Consider the following 22,116-nt stretch of genomic DNA (forward strand, 5'->3'; position numbering starts at 1 on the left):
TAGGGTTAGGTTTAGGGGTAGGGATTGGGTTAAGTCTATGTTTTTGGACAGTAATGTTGATCCAGGATCAACAAAAGATGTTGATCCAGGAACATGTCTTACTTAGAAAAATCACGGCGACCGCCTACTGATAGTAAAATCCGAGCTTCTTCACTCAGTCTGTGAAATGTTCTCCAGCAGATGGCAGTGTGCTGCATTGTGATGTGTACCCTATTGAGTTACGTAATACTGCAGTTGCCCCTCATTACTAGTCAATGAGGTACCCATGCTTATCTCTTGTACTGTAATGTATGGTCACTAAATTAATACAATTAAAAAAAATAATAATAATACATATATATATATATATATATATATATAGGAGAAAAATATTATAAATATATAAGAAATGAAATTGTTGTACAAATATATCAAGCAGTAAGCCATTTTTTAAAAATTTTAAAAATATATTTAAAAAATATATATATATATATATATATATATATGAGATGCAAAAGTATATATGCCATATGTATACAACATAGAATAAAAAACAAGACACATAATCAATGTTTTTGCTTGCAAATGCACATTTTTATATAAAGAAGATAGAAGAGTTGACCAAAGTCATTGCACAAACTCACATTCATACACACCCATATACTGTAACAGATTGCTTCTTTAAATATATTAGTTACATCTCATTTTTGTTTCATTTTGATCAACAAAGTTCACACAACGTGAAACATAAAGAAAAAAAAACATATTTCAGTCTTTTGTTGCTATACAGTTTTTTTTTTTTCTGTTGAAGAATGTTACATCAACCACAAAAATTGTATAAAACATAATAACACAATTCTGCCTCTTTCGTTATCTATGACAAGAACAGAGTTGCTGTAATTAATGGCCTTTCTCCACCCCGATCTGTTATGGTCTATTATCATCACATCCTATATCCCGTTCTACCAATGGAGCCATTGTAGCATCAATGCATGTACAGTCTTTTTGCCCTATGTACAAAACTTAACTACATTCAGCTAACCAATGAGAAAGGTCTTGTTATGAGTAAAATGTGATATCTGCATTAATAGCACCATCAGAATGAGGCCAGACACAAAATATGGGGGATAAATGTAAATGCAGTATCAGCAAATGATCAGAAATATGTAAATAGCCTTGTGTTTAAATGATGCCATACATCAACTGAAAAAAAAAAAAAACCTTACAAAAGACATATAAATGGGTTTAAAGACTGTGGTCTGTTAGCTTTTGTTTGTCATTGATCTTTAAAACTTCAAATATGCATATTGCTAAACATAGTGCAATCAGGTCACAGATGACCTGCCATCTGAGTTGATTTGATCAGTTTTTTGTGTGCTACAGGTAATTCATCTTATTAGTATCTTACATTTCATCAGTATCTTATCATTTGCATATTGGAAAGCTGCTGTACTAGAGGCCTCTTAAGACTCAAAAATCTATTCACACGCCCCTTTGCAAATGTTAATATTTTACCTGCGAACTGCTTTAAAGTCCCTCCTTCATCACAGTTCATCACCTTTAACAAAAACTGCGCTTGTCCTCGTGTCACATGCTGAAGCTTGAATAGTGAGTGAACAATGTATCGAAAGAATGCTGATGAAAATCTCTCATTCACAGGAACGACTGCACCTCGTTCTCAGGATGATTACTGATTACATCACTTCAAAACATCTCATCAGCAACCAATCTACTATTAACACCGGTTTGCAATGTGTGTCAAATTATGAAAGTAAAATCAAATCAACTGTGCTCTCAAATTTGTTAATACTCTATCTCAGATATGTGAGAGCGCATTAAATTGCAGAAAAAAGAAGACTAAAAATTAGTGTTTTGGGCAAAATTAACATTGATCATTTTTGTAAGTGCTTTCTTTTAACAGGCTGACTTAAAACTGCAAAATAACCCTTTTCTGATTTAAATAACAATGGTTATTTATTTTGCATGTGACCCTTGCACTATTATGTTTTTAGAGTTTTTTTTTTTTTGTATCTGATATAGGGCATTTGTGTATTGAAAATAACTGTAGCGTTTTGTTTTTATGTATGCATAATTATGAAAATAGTATTCTGAATCTATTATGGACCGAAAACAATGGTGAGTTTCTAACAATACAAGCACGTTTCCCTTTCTTTTTTAACAAAATATTTGTGACATTGTATGTCTCCTACTCCTAAGTCTTTCTATAATGCCCCTTCTCCTTTGCTCCTTCAAAAATATCCCTTTCCTAATGAGAAGGCTACAAAAACTTAGTGTACTTCTAGCTGACTTTTATAACTTTTATGTCTTTATGGCACATTATTTTTGGAACACCATCCAAAAGAACATCATACAAAAATTGTGACCATCAAATCATAAACAAAGATCTTTTAAAAAGTGTGTGGTCGGTCAAAGAAGCATGCATTAACACCCGTATAAGAACATACAGTACTTGCTGTTGAAAATACATAAAATATCTACTTCTCCATTTGTTTGTTCCCAAATAGACATTTCAGTTCTTTTCACGATGACAATAGGTAGCGCAACTTGGAAAACAAGTCTCCTTCTCAAGGTGAAAGTTGGAAGCGGTGCGGTCATTTCTTCATCACAAATTGTGAATCATTTTAGCTCATAAAGCATAATAAATTTCCTTAAGAAAGAATGTCATTAACAACAACTGATGTATGTTTGGACAGACCACCTCAACAAATGGCCTCGAACCTGCAGCAGTTTAAGACCCAGACCTTCTTTAAAGGCCACTAAGATATGCCAAACAAACATAACATGTTGAAAACGTGATACCATGCAAGAGCAGCAGTTCATGGTCCTCATATATATCACTTCATCAATGTGTAGGATTTATGTGAATGTTGAAATCGTAGAAGGTCAAACTAGAGTCTTTGGTTTGTATAATTTTGAAAGTGTTGCTAACTTGGCTCGCGTTTTCAAACTACTCAGTCTGTTGTGAGCACGGCAAGCTGTAAGAATACAGCACAAGCTGAGCTTTTCAGTTCATGCCGCTCAGTCTTTATTGTGAGTCAAGAAGCATTTTTTTATTGGGAGTCATAAAGACTGCTGCTCATGTTTGTGTATGGATGGAATCACTTGGAAAGGTCAACATGCTGCACGGTCCGTATATCCTGCAGCTGATTTGTTGACCTCAGGAAAGCCACACGACCAGTCAATGAACACCTTGTTGGTTAGCAAGGTGTCGTCCTGCATCTTGTCAGATCTTAAAGGAATAGTTTGCTCAAAAAAACATTTGCTGAACATTTACTCACCCTCAAACCATTCAAGATGTAGATGAATTTGTTTGTTCATAGAAACAGATTTGGAGAAATTTAGCATTACATTACTTGCTCACCAATAAATCCTCTGCAGTGAATGGGTGCTGTCAGAGAGTCCATAATGAGTCAAAATCTCACATCAAAATCCACCAACATCTTTGTTTAGAATGGTTTTGAACAGTTTTCGCTTGTAAATGGTGCTTTATTGGTGCACATTTCTCTCCTGATCACTGGAGAAAGCAATAACATGGATAGAGGATTCGTATTTAAGATGAAACTCTTAATGATTCATTTGTTTATTACACAGCTTTTAACTTCGCAAGACATTAATTGATGGACTGGAGTCTTGTGGATTACTGTGATGCCATTATCACCTGTTTGGACTCTCATTCTGACGGCACCCATTCACTGCAGAGGATTCATTAGTGAGCAAGTGAAACAAACTCATCTCATCATGGGTGGCCTGAGGATGAGTAAAAATTTACAAATTTTTATTTGTAGGTGAACTATTCCTTAGAATGGCTGATCTAGTCGCATTCATTGCTACAAATAAGCTTCAAAACTATGCTCTGAAGCTTTTTAATACTAATGACACTAAAGTGTTTTTGTAAAAAAGAGAGAAAACAATGTTTTTTTGTTTTTTTCTGTGCAAACTTTTTATGCACATTCTTTTTCTGTTTATGCACAAGCACCTTACTTATCGATCCAGGCCTATAAGCAGCCGGCTCTCCTCCTCCTTTTGACTTTCGTTTTTCAGGTCAGCGAAAACCTGTGTGAAGTAGTGCGGGTCAGAGTTAAGCTGGAGCATTTTGCTACTCATCCGGTTGATGATCGCCAGACTGCGATTCCAGAAGGCATCCTTATCCGTCTCCACCAGGAAGGGCTTGAGTGGGTATGAAATCTCGTTTCCCATGTAGGAGTACGACAGGTAGAGGCAAGTGAGTAGCTCGGCCTGTAGCTCGCGCTCACTGGACACCTCGGCCGAAATGACTTCACGGCAGAGCATGTAGAGGAAGACCACGTTAGCCGGGGTGATGAAGCCCTGGTCCTGCCAGCCCTGCAGCAGAAGGGAGCGGTCCACGCTGCGCAGCCACAGAACGGGGTCGGCATGGGAGAGGCGCTTCAGTCGGTAGCAGCGTCGGCACAGGAACTCACCCAGGCTCCTCAGGAGCTCACTGGTGGAAGCCTGCACAATCACTCTTTTGGGTGTGCCTGCGTTGGTCGCTTGGCTCACCGATCCGGTGATGGAGGTCCTCTTCGCAGTGGAGGCCACATTGGCGGTGGTTTTGGAGGTGGGAATGGAGCTCACGGCTGGCTCCTGGGTGAAGCCGGAGAGGTTGGCACAGGACTGGGACTTCTTCAGGTTTTGGCTGTTGAGTGTGCCCACGCTCTCTTCATCCTGACTGTCCCCAGAGGCCAGCTTCTTAGAACCTTTTCTCTTGGCCGAAGCCGCCACGATGCGCTTCCATGGCAGGACATTGATGAGCGACTGACGCTTCAAGCTCTTGTCCTTGGCATTTTTACTGTTCTGCACAGCTGTATAATGTGCCAGAGGGGGTGGTATTTCATCAAACAGGCCTGCCTTTCGGTAGCTCGGGGAGACTGAGAGTACAGTTCCCATGTTGCCTTGATTATTACGGGGTCTTTAAATACAGAATCTGCCCATAAAAGAAATAAAAATGAATGTTTAGAGACAATACTGTTCTAAATTAAGCTGTGATTTTGATGAAACCACCATCACCGCTTAAACAGAACATTCACACCCATGCAAAACATGTATGAATTTTTATATGTATTGCATAGTATGTCTAGAAAACCAAATGTAAAAATCTTACAATTAATTTTTTATACATATACAGGTAGATTACTCTTTTTTTACTGAACTGTACCGCTGGTATGCCATTCACCAGGAGATTCAGCAGAATATGCGAAAGCATCCATCTTAGCTTCAAAATGGAAGGCGAGAATGTAAACACATTCATTCCCAATTTATATCCATTTGTAAGAAAAATCCCTCTCGGTGCAAATTGGTAATTGTTTGCTGACTTACAAATTATTACATTTACGCTTTAGCGCGTTTTGGAACTCATCATTTATCGAGCTTTTAAAATGTTTAGTGGGTCAACACGAGGAAATGAGAACATCACGCTTCAGACAAAATGAGCAGTCGTAAATCAAGATAGCATCTTTATAACGACGGGCTCGTGTGCACGGTACAATGGAGTTTTTCACATTTTGTGAACGGTTTTAGAGCGAACCCTTCAAAAGCGTTTTTGAAACGAACATCATTTGATTCAAAAACCAACATAAATAGGCTATATACATAAAATGTTGTTTACTTACTAATCAATACGTCTTCCTCGCGGTGATAAATGTAGATATAGAAGAAGAAGAATTGGTAAATATAGAAATATTCGTCGATTATCCCCTTTTTTCCTCAGCGTGTCGCACTGTGGAACGTGCTCGTCGTTGTCCAAGGTTCTGAAAATGGGACGTCAGCGATGAAATAATGCTTCTATGTAAAGCATCTATGCAGGGTTCAGGATTCTCCGGTTGCTAAGGTTACTTCCCAGATGCACCCCACGTCTTCCCACATAAACCCTCGATACAGGGCAATTTTGTTGTTTCTCGTTCATCACAATCAGTCTTGGGTCTGTTTCACATCTGGCCGTCTGTGATCTTGTTGTTGAACTGCGCAGGCGGAGGAATAACACGCTCGGCTTGAATGTAACTGGAAATGCGTAAAAATAAAGGTCCGTGCCAGACTAATCCTTTAGTGAAGTCGATGAATTGCGTTCATTGACCGCTATTTTTTCGAGAGAGGGGGCATTGGTGCTCTCTCGTGGAGACGTTGAATCTCAGATGGGTGGCTGAGCTCCCTCTGGTTATCTGTCCATGCTTCATGTGTGCGCTGTCCACAGCATCAGCAGCTTCCTGAGCTTGAACATGAAACGTAGACTTTTAACTAGTTTAGACGCCCTGTTTTTGCTTGACGAGCCAGCTGTTGACAGATTACAGTCTTTAATCAAGACACAGAGAGTGTGGAAAGTCTCACACACAACGCTCGAGACAGATTAAGTTAAATCCTGATGTGCAGTAATGTCGTCGAGGCTTTGTAGACCTCAGTGGCGCAGTGACATGAATGGCAACCCCATCCCCCTCTGATCTCTCTCACACCCACCCACACACTCTCTCCATCTCTCCATCTCTCATGCTTATCCAATCATCCTGCTCTCACTTTTTAATAGTAAGCAATAGTTTTCTCAAATGTCGACCCATCTGAGTGTTTTACACCATTTTATGTTAATATTGTTAAGCTTATCCCATCCTCAAGTCATTGATGAAACAGCACTTCAGATTAAATGAAGGTGTAGGCTAAGATAAGAAGACTTACAGAAAAACAAAAAAAAAAAAAAACAGATAAATATGTATACTGATACTGACTTTTTTTTTCATCAGGACCTCTATCTATCTATCTATCTAGTGATAGATTTTGGCATGATGCAAGTAAATTCTCCAAAATTCAGTTATTTACAGCATTCAAGTCAGTTTACATTAAAAGTTAAAAATCAGGTTTTTTTTACAATCACTAGGACACATTTTTCAATACTTAGTTCAGTTCTCCAAAACTGTTTTCACACACTTCTACTTAAAAACTTTTTTGCTTGGCACAGCATTAAATTTCACGTTCAAAATGCACTACCAAAACATTTCATACTGTACATGTCTCAAATCAAGTCATTCTTCCATAACACTGTAGGTTGTTGCACTAAAAAAAAAAAACAAAAAAAAAACACACACTTTGTCACTCATTACTATTACTTAAAAACACTAACAACAGGTAGAATTTTTTTTCTTTTGTAAAATTTCTTTACAAAACAGCTCTTTAGAATGTTTAATTCAGACATGCATGTTTAGAATTAATTCATTCATTGCACCCAAGGAAAAAACTGCAGTGCTTTACAACTATAGGACAGGAAGAGCTAAATACACTTATCACTGCATCTAAACCAACATGTCTATTAGATCCTGTACCCACTAAATTACCGAAAGAGTTTTTACCTGCTTCTCAATGTCATTAACTCATCGTTATCTTTGGGTCACGTCCCAAAACCATTCAAGCTGGCAGTTATTAAGCCTCTTATTAATGACAAATTACAGACCCATTTCAAATCTTCTGTTTATGTCTAAAATTTTTGAAAAAGTTGTGTCTGCTCAATTGTGCTCCTTCTTGCAAAAAATGATCTCTGTGAAGAATTTCATGTTTCAGGCCCCATCACAGCACAGAAACTGCACACAGACCAAGGCTGCATCTCATTGCTAGTTTTACTTGATCTTAGTGCTGCGTTCGACACTATAGATCATGACATACTCATAGATCGATTACAAAACTATACAGGTATTCAAGGGCAGGCTTTAAGATGGTTGAGATCCTACCTGTCAGATCGCTACCACTTTGTATATTTAAACGGGGAGTCATCTCAATTATCACCAGTAAAGTATGGAGTACCACAAGGATCTGTCCTAGGTCCTCTGCTATTTTCAATATACATGTTGCCCCTTGGTAATATTATTAGAAAATACGGGATTAGTTTCCATTGTTATGCTGATGATACTCAACTATATATCTCAACAAGACCAGATGAAACTTCTAAATTATCTAAGCTAACAGAGTGTGTTAAAAATGTAAAAGATTGGATGACCAATAATTTTCTCCTATTAAATTCAGATAAGACAGAGATATTACTTATTGGACCAAAAAACAGTACTCAGAATCTCTTGGATTACAATTTGCAACTAGACGGATGTACTGTTACTTCCTCTACAGTCAAAAATCTAGGTGTTATATTAGACAGCAACTTGTCTTTTGAAAATCATATTTCCAATGTTACAAAAACAGCATTCTTCCATCTTAGAAACATTGCCAAGCTATGAAACATGTTACCTGTTTCCGACGCAGAATAGCTAATTCATGCATTCATGACCTCTAGACTGGACTATTGTAATGCACTGCTGGCTGGTTGTCTTGCATCTTCAATAAACAAGTTACAGGTAGTCCAAAATGCAGCAGCTATAGTCCTTACCAGGTCAAGAAAATATGATCATATTACCCCAATTTTACAGTCTCTGCACTGGCTACCTATTAAGTTCCGTATCAGTTACAAAATATTATTACTTGCCTATAAGGCCCTAAATGGTTTAGCTCCTGCGTACCTGAATAGTCTTCTACAATTCATCAAGCTCCCTAAGGTCGCAAAACTCTGGACTTTTGGTAGTTCCAAGGATAGCAAAGTCCACTAAAGGAGGTAGAGCTTTTTCACATTTGGCTCCCAAACTCTGGAATAGCCTTCTTGATAACGTTAGGGGTTCAGACACACTCTCTCTGTTTAAATCTAGACTAAAGACACATCTCTTTAGCCAAGCATTCACATAATGCATTATATAATCTTGTAATGCAGTTAAATCTGATCAAATGCACATTATTATTCTTTATCTTAGGTTGAACAAATCATTTTTGCTTGGATGGAACAGCAGCTACGCTAATTATGTCTCTATTTATTTCTCTGTTTCTGCCAACTAGGAATTACAGAAGCTTCAGTCTGGATCCAGAACACCTGAGAAGAGATGATGCCAACCCCTCAGAGGACCTCAGAGGATACCAACCCTCAGACAATATACAGAATTACCCAATTTTGCCATAAGTTAAATATATTAAGTTTCTACAATATATAAATACAAATAAACTTGAATTGAATGGAACTGAATAGAATTCACAGCAATGTTACAGCAATGATCCATGTTTACATTACAGTAGCCTACAAAATTATTCTTTAGTTGATACTAACACCCCAGCTCCTCTAATTGTTTTGAGTGTATTATTATTTTTCATTTCAATATGGTATAAGGTTTTAAACTTGAGTTTAAGAATTTTTGTGGTGGCTGTGTCTGAGTGAGAAAAGAAAATAATAGGCTATATATACAGTGGTGGCCAAAATTGTTAGAACACCTGACAGATCTGAAAATATTAACCTTTTTTTTTTTTTGCCTCCAAAACATGATTTCATTTCATGAAACATGCAGATAGTTGTACTGTTTTTATCCACTTTTAACTTTAGCATTTGGCATGTCCACCTCCCTGGCATAGTGTCAATATATTTCATGAGAGCTTCAACACTAATGTTATCTCATGCCTTCTGAAACTCAAGGCTTTCCTTTGAATGTACAGTAGATCTGTCCAGTTTACTTTCCAACTCGCCCCAAATTTGCTTGATGGGGTTGAGGTCCGGACTTTGAGGGGGCCTGTCCAATGTTCCAGCAGATTCTTTCCAACGCAGTTCCAGTTCGTTTTATGGGTATTGTAATGGCCAATTCAACAAAAACAACTGAAACCTCTTAAATATGCCAAGTGTTCTAACAATTTTGGCCACCACTGTAAATTGAAAAATGTCCTCACTAAATGTATTTGAAAATATTTGAAAAGCAGTTGAAAATGATCCACAGTTTAGCTTAGCCTACACAGATTGCTATTGTGCTCACTATGTGAAGAAGTTTGAAAAAAATAAATAAATAAGTATTTTAAAAATGGGTCGAGATTGCAAAAAACTGTATTTCTGATCAGCTAAACCCAAAACCCAGCACAGCCTCCTGCAGTGAGTCATGCAGCCCGCCGCCTCTGTGAACTCAATCTCCCAGCGTGCCTCAGCGGCGCTTCCGGTAGCGTGTGTAGTGATGATTGTTATGTGAATCAGGCAATTGGTGAATTGGTAAGATGGCGGCTGCGGCGGTAGAGTTTCAGAGAGCACAGTCGCTGATCAGTACGGATCGGGATGCGTCCATTGACATTTTACATGCCATAGGTAAGCGTCTTCTGTCCCGCTGGCTTTGCAACCTCTTGTACTATTTTAGCAGAAGAAATTGTGCTTTTAACACACGGATCATGTCCCTCATGTGATTTGTAGAACAGCAGCTAAATGTGTTAGCCGGTTTCATGCTGCTGACTCACTGTGACAGACGTGAGAAAGACTATAGCTGGACAAATACACTGTGATATTACTAAAGGTTAACTTTATAAACGAGCTGCTGCGCTCTTTCAGTCTTTATCCTCAAAAGTAGTTTTATTCCTTGTAGTCTTTAGTGGAAGAAAAGACAATTTTCAGTGAACTGCCATCAGTGTAAACAGTTAGCCAATCAGCTAGCTTCCGTTTTCAATGAACGCGAATCCCCATGTAGTGATCATCTGCATGTATTTGGAAAAACAGAGATAAATAAATGTTTGTGTTTAGGTGAGCGGCCTCCTAAGTATGGTGAATTATGTTCAATTAGAGAAACGACTGACATTTTTTAAATTACATTTGAAGGAACTGCCACAACTTTGCATGACAACTGAATTAGCTTCGCTAGCAAGTGACATTCTGTTTGCTTATAACATTTAGATATGACAATTAATGTCAAGAAAGTCATTTCAACCATATTGTGGCAGATATGAGTCAAAAACATGACTGACAGGTTCTTTATATTTACAGTCAGTGGTCAAATACTTTTTCTCTCTTATTGCTCAGTTATGATATAATATGTCCGTGTCAGCAAGTTTAGTTTGGCATTAAGTTTGATGTGTGTTAGTTTGTCACGGATAATTTGATAGCATACCACGCCATATTTTGTTTATCTGCTGCAGAATATCATGTTTCAAGGGTTTTAACCTTTTTTTAAGCCTTTTCATATAACAAATGTGATCCTGGACCACAAAACCAGTCTTAAGTGTCCATTTTTTGAAATTGAGATTTATACATCATATGAAAGCTGAATAAAAAAGCTTTCCATTGATGTATGGTTTGTTAGGACAGTATTTTGCTGAGATACAACTATTTAAAAATCTGGAATCTGAGGGTGCAAAAAAAAAAAATCTAAATATTGAGAAAATCGCCTTTAAAGCTGTCCAAATTAAGTCCTCAGCAATGCATATTACTAATCAAAAATGAAGTTTTGATATATTTATGGTAGGAAATTTACAAAATATCTTTGCTTAATATCCTAATGATTTTTGGCATAAAAGAAAAATCGATAATTCTGAACCATACGATGTATTTTTGGCTATTGCTACAAATAAACTCGTGCTACTTAAGATTGGTTTTGTGGTCCAGGGTGACAAATAGGCAATCTTTGTTACAATAAATCCAAGTAGTATACATAGAGATAATATAAATATTTCAAAAAGAAAAACTTAATAAGCAAAGCAAATTATAATCTAAATTATATTAAACGTACATAAAGTAATTTAGAGACTTTCAAGGCATTCCTTTTTTATTTGCTTTAAAGATTGAATTAACTTTAGCTTGGAGCAACTTTAGGAAATGTTTTTATAAATTAAACAAAAATTCAACTACTCTGTTTTTATTAAGGTATCCATGTTTCCTTGCTGTCATCAACAGCTTTTGGAGCCCACCAGTTTAGCAATAATTTAGTTGAGGATCATGATGCCCAAGATGAACTTGCCTGTATTGTCATCAGAAATTCTAAACTAATAGAGTTTGCTCTAAATATAGTACTGTTTGGTTCTACACAATTAAATTGAATAGCAAAATTATCTACTTTATATACATTCACAGTCAAACGAGACATCCAAGACAATGACGAAGAGGCTGTGCGTGTCAAAGAACAGAGTATCTTGGAGCTGGGCGGACTGCTGGCCAAGACTGGACAAGCTGCTGGTAAACATCTTTAACTAGTGGGTCATCATGGCCCAATCAGCATACACGTATATTAATGGATCTGATGTTTTTGAAGGCCACTACTCTGTCAGCTGTCATTTTTCTCAAGGTTAGTACCTATTGCGCATATATTGGTATTTTGCAGAATTGGGAGGTTTGCTGAAGTATGTCCGTCCATTCCTGAACTCCATCAGCAAAGCAAAGGCAGCACGGTTGGTGCGCTCTCTGCTCGATATGTTCTTGGACATGGAGGCAGCTACTGGTCAGGAGGTGGAGTTGTGTTTGGAGTGCATTGAATGGGCCAAATCAGAGAAGAGGACCTTTCTACGACAGGCCCTGGAGGTGAGAACACCTAGTTTTGTAAATCAGAGGCATCAGCAAACATCACCATTAATGTTTCCATATGTAGGGTAAACGTATTAAGCTCACGTACCATTAAGCACACTTCCATATTTGAGCTCAGATTATAAAAAGAAGACATAATGTATTATCCAACTTGATGTCCTAACCAATTGATATGATTGTTGCTACATACCTCCTGTAATTTTAAGTCGATCAGATCATTGCACACTGAGATATGGGTCTCGATGTGTTCACACTCTCTGGTGGCCATTTTGAAAGCTGCCTGAAAACTTTCACCAAAAGAGGAGCCCCTTAAATGTGTGTTTTTTTTTTTTTTTTTGTTTAAGCGTTTATTTTGGGTAATATTCACTGCTTACTATAAAATTAAGAGATTAATATTTAGACTTTTGAATATTATAAACTGGAACTTGGATGTGGGATATAATTATAGATAGATCCAAAAGATAGTTTTAGCAGCACAGCGCAGATGCTACAAAACACAGTTATCTGACTAGCTGTATAAGATTGTGTGTTACGCTAATATATAACTTTACAGGCATTACTGGCTTGTACTTTTAAATCCATAATATTATAAATGTACAGTTTATTGCTGGTCTGTGGTTTTATACTGCTTCAATTTTTAAAGATTTCATATTTTAAGGTGAGCTTAAAGGGTACACTACTATGAAAATCACACAGCTTCAGTGTGACATCAATAAGAAAAAGTATAATTTCATAGATATTATTAATAATAGTTGTTCATACTAAAAAAAATGTATGAACTTAATACATGACCTAGATTATTTATTTTGCAAAATCTTGTAATTTTAATAAATATTACATGAAATTTATTAAAAATTGTTACTGCTCCAATTAAGCTCAGTGTGCTCTCTTTAAGCTCTTCCACATTGAACTTCTATGTAAATACTTCATAAACAGACCTTACATATAAACTGATGCAGTGTTTCCCACAGACTTGCACTCCATTTGTGGAGGCATATGCATATATATATATATATATATATGCAAATTAATTCTCTGCCAGTAGGAGGCGCTTAGAGCAGGAGAGAGAGAGAGAGGTTTCCCCGGTAACGCTGTACACAAAGCAGAGCTCCACTCACAAACGCTGCTTTATCAGACATTACATGCAAGATGAAATGAAAATGACATCCAAAATTTTCTGAAGACAGTCGGTTTCCTTCAGAAACCACATACAGTGATATAAAAACACCCGCACCGGGTTTCGATTTTGAAACGTGCAGTGCTCGTTTATTCAACGACGTCAAAGCCTTTTGGAAAATCAATTTGTGGCGGTCAGTTTTGATATTGTGGCAGGCGCTACAAATAAATCAATGTATGGGAAACACTATAATGGTTGTCACTTTAAGTTAATCGATTTTCTATGGAGTCTGTCGACTCAAATCTACAGATTGGCTCTGGCCTTTGGCAACTAGCATCCACTTTTCCAGACTGTTAATCGGTGGAAAATTGGAGCAAAAAATCGTGTAGTGTACTCCAGCCTTAAAAGACTATAGATAAGTTGACATCCATTTAAAGAGGTTTATAATGAGGCTATTTTCTGTGTTCATCCCCATGAATAAAATGTTTTATTGCTTCGTTTTATTTTATTTTTGAATGTGTTACTTAATATTACTAATATAGATATTAATATTTTAACAACTTTTTGTACTGAAACCAATATCTTGTGCACTAAAAATGTCTCAGATTGTTTTATGTTGAGTTTGGACAATGTGTTACTGATGTTTGTACCACGGTAAAGTGACTAGTATTTGACTGGTCATGTGATTGTGACATGACTCTCACTAGTTCACTGTATGAGGAAGGATTGTGAGGATATGAGTGTATTCAGACATAAATTCAGACAATATTGTGCATTTTTTGTGATGTTGTGTACACCACCGTTCAAAGGATTTTGAAAGAGGTCTTTTATGCTATAAAGGCTGTATTTATTTGATCAAACACAGTAAAAGCAGTAATATTGTGAAATATTGCAATTTAAAATAACTGTTTTCTGTTTAAATGTTTTATATTTATTTTTTATTTAATTTACTCCTGTGATGACCAAGCTGTATTTTCAGCATCATTACTCCAGTCTTTGGCGTCACATTAGAATGATTTCTGAAAGATCATATGTTGATGTCATGTTATCAATATTTAAAACAGGATTCTTTGACGAATAGAACGTTTAGAAGAACAGCATTTATTTAACATAGAAATCTTTTGTACATGTTTTTACTGTCACTTCTGATTAAAGGCATCCCTGTTGAATAAAAGTAATAATTTCTTTAAAAAAATAAAAATAAAAATCTTACGGACCCTGAAATTTTGAACTGTAGTGTACATGTTGCATACGAATTGAGATGAAATCCACTGACTGTTCAGAGTAAGGTGCAGTCCAAATCAGAATTAAAACCACATATCAGTGCTATTTGGATTGTGCTTGAAAACATTCTATCTATTGTTTTGCTATCAGAGCTACTAAAAACAAAAAGGATTTGAGTTTGATATGCCGGGAAAAAAAAAAAAAATTCTAATCGCTGTTACTTCAATCCTTTAGGCCCGTTTGGTCTCTTTATACTTTGACACCAAACGTTACCAAGAGGCTCTACAGCTTGGTGAGTCCCTGACAAGACCTTCCCTTGTTGTTGACACATTCGTGTTCTTAAGCTTGAGCAATGTATTTGGGGTCTGTAACCACTGTCCTCCTCTTCTTCCTCATCAATCAGGCTCTCAGCTCCTGCAAGAGCTGAAGAAAATGGATGATAAAGCTCTGCTGGTGGAGCTCCAGCTGCTGGAAAGCAAGACATATCATGCACTGAGCAACTTGCCCAAGGCCAGAGCGGCTCTCACCTCTGCCAGGACCACAGCAAACGCCATCTACTGCCCCCCAAAGCTGCAGGCTGCTCTAGACATGCAGTCAGGTACATTTCCACAGAAGACCCTTAGTATCACACCAAGCCCTAACCAGGCATGACGCCTGATTTGTCCCTCCACACTGAAAGCAAAATTGCTGTGCAACATGATACAGTCACAGCCAGTCAGCACATACTGCATTTGTTTGTATTGTAACAGTGAGACATTTGCATGCATCGATAGAAACTGTGTTAGCGCACACACATGCACACAGTCTCAAATGCTTACTGCAGTAACAGTGAATGTCCAATACAGTGGCAGAACTCCGCTCGATGCTTCTCAGAAAGCTACATTACCTCCAGTTCGGTGTTTGTCAGGAGCGTTTGTGTTTAATCTGTCTTTTTAAACACACAGCCAAATTATTCAACCCAATTACAGTTGGAAAGTTGCAACTTTGCAGTGTCAATTTCACAATGAAAGCATGCAAACTACAATAGTTAACATGTATAACAAATGCAAAGTATCCAACATGTAAACAATGATTTACACACTAACTCCAGCACAGACTGCATATTTTAAACACTCATGACAAATGTCACTACCTGCATCATTTTGCTTGATATGTGCATAAAGTCAAGCATTTTCCAACCTTTTCGACGCTCTCAATGCTTTCTCCAGTGCACTGTCAATCACACAGTTCACTGTGGAAGCATGAATTCAACTCCCATAGGAAAGAATTGAAAACGCTTGCTCTGCATCAGTGGCCAGCCATACTTCATCCTGCATTATCGGTACTGAGCCATCTTCCTGCAAATGTTTAATTAATAGTTATGTGTATTACTTAAGCTGAGCAAATGGAGGGAAAACAGATCATGCGTGCTATAAGGATTTGCCAATGTGGGAATTTTGGTGCTTGTATCGGGTATACCTATATCTAGTTATGGTACTGAGTGCATCACAACCTTTTTTTATTTTTTTCCCCCTTGCAGGTATTATTCACGCTGCTGAGGAGAAGGACTGGAAGACAGCGTATTCATACTTTTATGAGGCTTTTGAAGGCTATGACTCTATTGACAGTCCCCGTGCCATCACTGCACTCAAGTACATGCTCCTCTGCAAGATCATGCTCAACTTGTGAGTCCTGGGTTTTCTAGTGTGTCTAACTTTTTCTTTTTTTTTTTTTTTCTTTCTTCTTTAAACATTTTGAGCTCATTAATCCTGTATGTCTTTTGTCTTTACAGGCCAGAGGATGTGCAGGCCCTGATCAGTGGAAAGCTTGCCCTCAGATATGCTGGCAGACAGGTAGATGTCTGAGCTGAGCTCAATCTCATGGTGCAGCTGTGCAAGACAGGAATAAATTACATTTTACAATATATATTCAAATAGAAAAGTTATTTTTCAATTGTAGTAATATTTCACAATATTATTTTTACTGTTTGTTTGTTTGTTTTTATCAAACAAATGCAGCTTTTTTCAACCTTCAGACCTCTTTCAAAAAAAAAATTAAACTTTTGAACAGTAGTGTAAAAATTTGATTAAATGACAGCCTGGGGTGGAACATGTTTCTGAGAGAGCCTGCTAACTCACTTGGTACTTGGACTGAAATTAAAAATACCATCCCAGACTGCAGCACACATTTCATAGTATCCATCCATTTTCACTTTTATACGACCCTGTAGTGCCCTCTAATATGCACTCAGTCACAGCACCTGACCCTGTCAGGGTGTCTGCGGGTCCTTAAAAAGTCTTAAAATGTCTTCAATTCAGATTCAATGGGTCTTAAATATTTTGGTCACATTACCGCTAAAATATCTTTTGTCAGTGTCTGTTTACAGTCATTGGACAGACCGAAGGTTTTTTTTTTTCTTCCCTGCGGTAGTTACTGTAGCAGAATACAGGTCGAACTACCTTCTTTGTTAATGTTCTCAATAATAATAATAATAGTATAGGTCGAGCTACAACTAGCTGACCAGCCTTCTAGCTAGTTTAAAACATTTTTTTTTTTTACTTTCCGACCAGACAAATAGCCTGATTAAAATTTAAGTGACACAAAAAATAATTAATTATTTATAACCTGTGAAGCATCGAAACGTGAGAATGATTCTTCTGATTTTATTACATTCAGCATAAAAAAGCGATTGATATTGGGTAGTGTATTTCTGGTATCAAGGTCACGCTGTTGAGGCTCACGCTGCCTGTCTCTTTGAGAGAGACGTCTAGACAAATGAGCGTAACAACAAACTTAAAGAAACTCAGAAGAAACACACTGAGGTATAAATTCAAACTGCTTAGTTTATTCATAAAATGTAGTTAAGTGACACAAGTGATTATTTCACAATTGCAAATGTCACATTGATTTTAGTTCAATAAACAAGTAAAGTAGTCAAGTAGTTATTACATTACTTACATTTTAGACACAAATTAAAAAGTTATTAAAAAGTCTTCAATTTAACTTGTTCATATCTGCAGAAACCCTAACTGTGTGCTGCTTGACAAGGTGACGTTTTTCTGTTGTGTCTGTTGGTGGAGGATTATGTGGATTAACTTGTCCTGTCTCTCTTTCTGTAGACAGATGCACTTAAATGTGTGGCTCAAGCCAGCAAGAACAGGTCACTTGCAGACTTTGAGAAGGTGGGTCAGATGCTCTGACTTAAAATGTTACCTCGTTCTCAGTCCACCTGCTGTTTTTTTTTTTTTTTTTTATATATTTAATGTCCTTCTCTCTGATCTGCATTCAGGCTTTAACAGAGTACAAAGCTGAGCTGCGGGAGGATCCCATCATCAGCACCCACCTGGCCAAACTCTACGACAATCTGCTGGAACAAAACCTCATAAGGGTCATCGAGCCCTTCTCCAGAGTGCAGGTAATGACATGGTTTACCTCAGTGTGAGGTGATGTGTGCTTAAATCACTTACAGTATCTTCACTTAGGGGTGTACTCACTTTTGTGGCCAGCGGTTTAGACATTAATGGCTGTGTGTTGAGTTATTTTGAGGGGACAGCAAATTTACACTGTTATACAAGCTGTACACTCACTACTTTACATTGTAGCAAAGTGTCATTTCTTCAGTGTTGTCACATGATGATAAAATATTTACAAAAATGTGAGGGGTGTACTCACTTCTGTGAGATACTGTACATTGTGCAATAAAATTGTTTTTCTATGCCAACAGATTGAACACATTTCTGAGCTGATAAAACTCCCCAAGGTAAGGTCTCGTCCCCTCTAATTTGCAATTAAAACATCTACCTTCTGCCTAAAACTCTTAAATGGCAAGCAAATTCTCACTGTTCCTTTACTGCCATGTGTGTCAGTAATGTGTGCGGTTTTGTTTTAAGCAATTCTCATCCTTTCTCTTCCATTATCTCTTCAGGGGGATGTTGAAAGGAAACTGTCACAGATGATTTTAGACCAGAAATTCCATGGTATGCCATCATTCTTGTCTTTTATTTGATAAGTGTGCTGTCACCCACAGGACTGGGTGTAAATGCAGATTTACATATTCGATTCTGATTTTCACTTGTTTCTGTCATTTATTTGGGTATAATTTAGTTACAAATGAAAAGATTCTCTACTAATGCTGTTAATTTATAATTTGTAAAACCCAATGATTTAAGTATACAAAAATAAATATAAGTACTTTTCATTTCTTAATATAAAATTAATCCATAAACTCTGCTTAAATACCTGGTATAGATGAAACGTTACTGAATTAAAAACATTAATATATTAAACTCAAAACCATATTAGTAACATTTAATTTTAATGTAAATTAATATACAGTCCAAAGCGAAGCATGCTGGGAGGTAAAAACCTGCTGTAACTCATTCAGTTTGCCTTCTGCTTAATATAAACAGTTATTAAGTTCACATAACTTTTTGCAAGTACAATGAACTTTTAGTAATATTTAAAAGAAATAACGAATTCAGTAAATTTGACGACTAGGTTTTACAGTGTACAGAGCACTGATTCAAACCATCTGAAATTCATCAAACAATTAATTACAAGAACTTGCTCAAAAGAGTCATTCATTTCAGGAATTGGGCTTCGCTGTATGTTATGGTCTATAATTTTTATAAAATATAGACCATAAATGAAGAAAATAAAGTAATAGTAAATAATCACCTGCAAGTGAGTGTGCGGTTTTATGCCTCTCTACGCAACTTTTATGGTCTATATTTTTACCCAGCCCTAGTCAAACATGCATGTGTTATGTTATAAAATGAAATTTTTTGGTCCCTCCACATGTTTTTACTGAGTTAATGTGGCTTTTTCAATGCATTTAGGAATCCTTGACCAAGGGGAAGGTGTCCTGATTGTATTTGACGAACCGCCAGTAGACAAAACATATGAAGCCGCCCTTGAAACAATTCAGAACATGAGCAAAGTAGTGGACTCGCTCTACAACAAAGCCAAGAAATTGACATAGGCAAGTGCATGTTGTGCTTTATGCATAATATTGATCATTCTCAGAGTGACATGGCATTACATTGAAAACTGACTAATCTCAGCTGATCTCAGCTCTGTCTTTTGTGCAGGTTGAGCATTGGACCCTGCAGCTGAGAGCATGGCCAGTGTGGGAGACTCTGAGGGAAGGGGAGGGGGATGTGGTGCAGACATTAAATCAAAAAAAGGTCTAACACCCCAAAAATGACTGACTCCTGCTTTTGTCCTCTCTGGCTTTCACTTGGACATTTTTTACCACCTTCCTCAATGGACAAACTACTTCTACTACTATGGGATCACTTTTTCTTCACTTTTTTTTTTTTTTTTTTTTTTTTTTTGCTGGTAATGCATTTCTTTGTATCTTGGCTGTGCCTAATGGGCCATCAGGGAATCTTCAAAGAAATAAAAAAACTCACTTGCATTATAACTCTATTTGAAATGTATATACATATGTCTCTCATAGAGCAAAGCTGATATGAGAATGATTCAGTTCCCTTGCCAATCCAGGGGCCATTGTGTTGAGCTGTTGACAAGATTCCCTGCATCACCAATCGAACGGTTTTAGCCCCAACTCCGGTCCCCACAGGAAGCCCCTGGCCTTGCTCCAGGCCTACCTCTCGTGTGGACAGCATACTTGGACTTTTTATGTTGGGCAGAAAAATTCTGATAAGATTCTGTCATCAGAACTGGGTCGTGAGCTGTTGTCATTCCCTGGCCCGTGTATTCCTGCCCTTCCTCCTCCTTCCTCTTTGTACATACCGTTGCCAAGCGCCTCTGTCTGGCCTGTCATGCTATTGCCCTTTTTTATAACGCTAAAAACATAATAAAGTCACCAAGAGAACAAGACTCTGAGTGCTTCTGTATGAGATCCTAGGATTCAGAGCACTTGATTGGCATCTTTTGGGGATTTTTTTTGTTTTTGTGCTTGTATAAAAGTGTTGAAGTAATACTTATTTTTTTCTTTTTTTCTTAAAGCTTAATATTCAGTTGACTGCAAGTAAGAGTGCTTGTCAATTTACCTGAAAAGTGTGAATGCCCCTGTTTGGTAGTGCATCTCGGTCGTGAGGTTTGTTAATATCGTTTCACAACCAGTTGAACCAATTGTGTGAGTTTGGGACTAATGTTTACACACAGACACACACACACACACAGACAGGTTTGTTTTTGTGAATTGTGGGGACTTTCCATAGACTTCTATTGTTTTTATACTGTACAAACCGTATTTTCTATCACCCTAAACCTACCCCTTACAGGAAACTTTGTGCATTTTTACTTTCTCAAAAAAACTCATTCTGTATGATTTATAAGCATTTTGAAATATTGGACATGAGGTAATGTCCTCGTAAGTCACCTTCTCCTTGTAATACCTATGTCATACCCATGTCACAAATTTGTGTCCTCATATGTCACAAAAACACACGTACACACATACATACATATATATATATATATATATATGTATGTATATTACCAGTTCACAAAACGAAATGTTTTGTTCTTGATTTGAATTGGATCGTTTTCTTTAGGGATGTAACGATTATCGGTTTGATGATAAATCATGATAAAATTCTCCACGGCTAGTATTACCGTTTCATTTTTTTAATTATTAAAACCGTATTCGGTTACCGCGATTTGAACATCTCACGATAAATAAATACTGTCCAGCATAAAGCACGGTTTTCAGTAACAGTCTCACAAGCTGCAGACAGGGGTACTTGCACAGCAGCAGAGTGACTTAGTTTCGTTTTGAGTGAAAACACGGCCGAAAAGCTGGGAGGTTTTAAAAGAGTGCTGAGGGAATTATACAAATAAATATATGAATTCATTAATTATATGAATGTAGCTCTGAAGGTTCTGATTGTCTTCAGAAACGATTCGATGGCATTTTGTTTTCATCCTCGCTCCATGTAATACCTAAAGGAAGTGTTCTTAATCGCAATACTGCTTTGTCCACGGAGTTTACAGGAAACTGTGGATTTACAGAGACTTATATTTACATTCAGCCTGTGTGCAGTTTCTGTCTGGCCAAAAACGGGCCGAATGTGCATGCCCTGCTGTAAATTTTGACCGGTTGATGAAAAACAAGCTTATGTGGATTCTAACGTAGGCCTACATATATAAACAATTCAGATAAGTTACTTAGAATTATTTATGGAGCAGATACAATACATATAACCATTTATTAATCAATTATAATTTTGACTTAACCCTTTTCTTTATTTAAAGGCTGAAATGTGAGGTTTAACTTTTATATGAAACCTTTTCAAAGCTTTATTTGAACATTTAGCCTACATTAGATATTTGAACATGCCATTAAACTGTTGTCAGTCAAGTTGTCATTTAAAATCCGAACATCATTGGTAATGTTATTGTTTTAGTGATTATGCAAACAAAAAGTCATTTTATTTGTTGTTTGTTGATTTTTAAATATAAAACTTGGTGAAGGTATTTATGTGTCTGT

The 22,116-nt window shown here is 37.0% G+C and overlaps 2 protein-coding genes across 3 annotated transcripts; one reads left to right on the forward strand and one right to left on the reverse strand.

Annotated features, from left to right (window-relative positions):
* Positions 1-562: 562 nt before the first annotated feature.
* On the reverse strand, positions 563-7,098 carry cdk5r1a (cyclin dependent kinase 5, regulatory subunit 1a (p35)). Its single transcript, XM_058768715.1, has 2 exons — positions 5,628-7,098; positions 563-4,942 (listed from the first exon to the last, which is right to left on the reverse strand). The coding sequence occupies exon 2, from the start codon at positions 4,903-4,905 to the stop codon at positions 3,982-3,984; it is 924 nt and encodes a 307-aa protein (XP_058624698.1). The 5' UTR covers positions 4,906-4,942; positions 5,628-7,098; the 3' UTR covers positions 563-3,981.
* Positions 7,099-9,970: 2,872 nt separating this feature from the next.
* Positions 9,971-20,501, forward strand: psmd11a (proteasome 26S subunit, non-ATPase 11a). 2 transcript variants are annotated; one of them, XM_058768711.1, is made up of 13 exons: positions 9,975-10,141; positions 11,891-11,992; positions 12,138-12,334; positions 14,913-14,970; positions 15,082-15,276; positions 16,198-16,342; positions 16,450-16,510; positions 17,777-17,839; positions 17,947-18,072; positions 18,382-18,417; positions 18,583-18,634; positions 19,496-19,638; positions 19,748-20,501. In XM_058768711.1, the coding sequence occupies exons 1-12, from the start codon at positions 10,054-10,056 to the stop codon at positions 19,636-19,638; spliced, it is 1,266 nt and encodes a 421-aa protein (XP_058624694.1). In that variant the 5' UTR covers positions 9,975-10,053; the 3' UTR covers positions 19,748-20,501. The 2 variants fall into 2 exon arrangements, with proteins under 2 accessions (XP_058624695.1, XP_058624694.1); XM_058768712.1 differs by having other exon boundaries at positions 9,971-10,141; positions 19,496-20,501.
* The last annotated feature ends 1,615 nt before the right edge of the window (positions 20,502-22,116 follow it).

This window comes from Onychostoma macrolepis, chromosome 03 (genome assembly GCF_012432095.1).
Source record: "Onychostoma macrolepis isolate SWU-2019 chromosome 03, ASM1243209v1, whole genome shotgun sequence".
NCBI classification, from domain to species: Eukaryota; Metazoa; Chordata; class Actinopteri; order Cypriniformes; family Cyprinidae; genus Onychostoma; species Onychostoma macrolepis.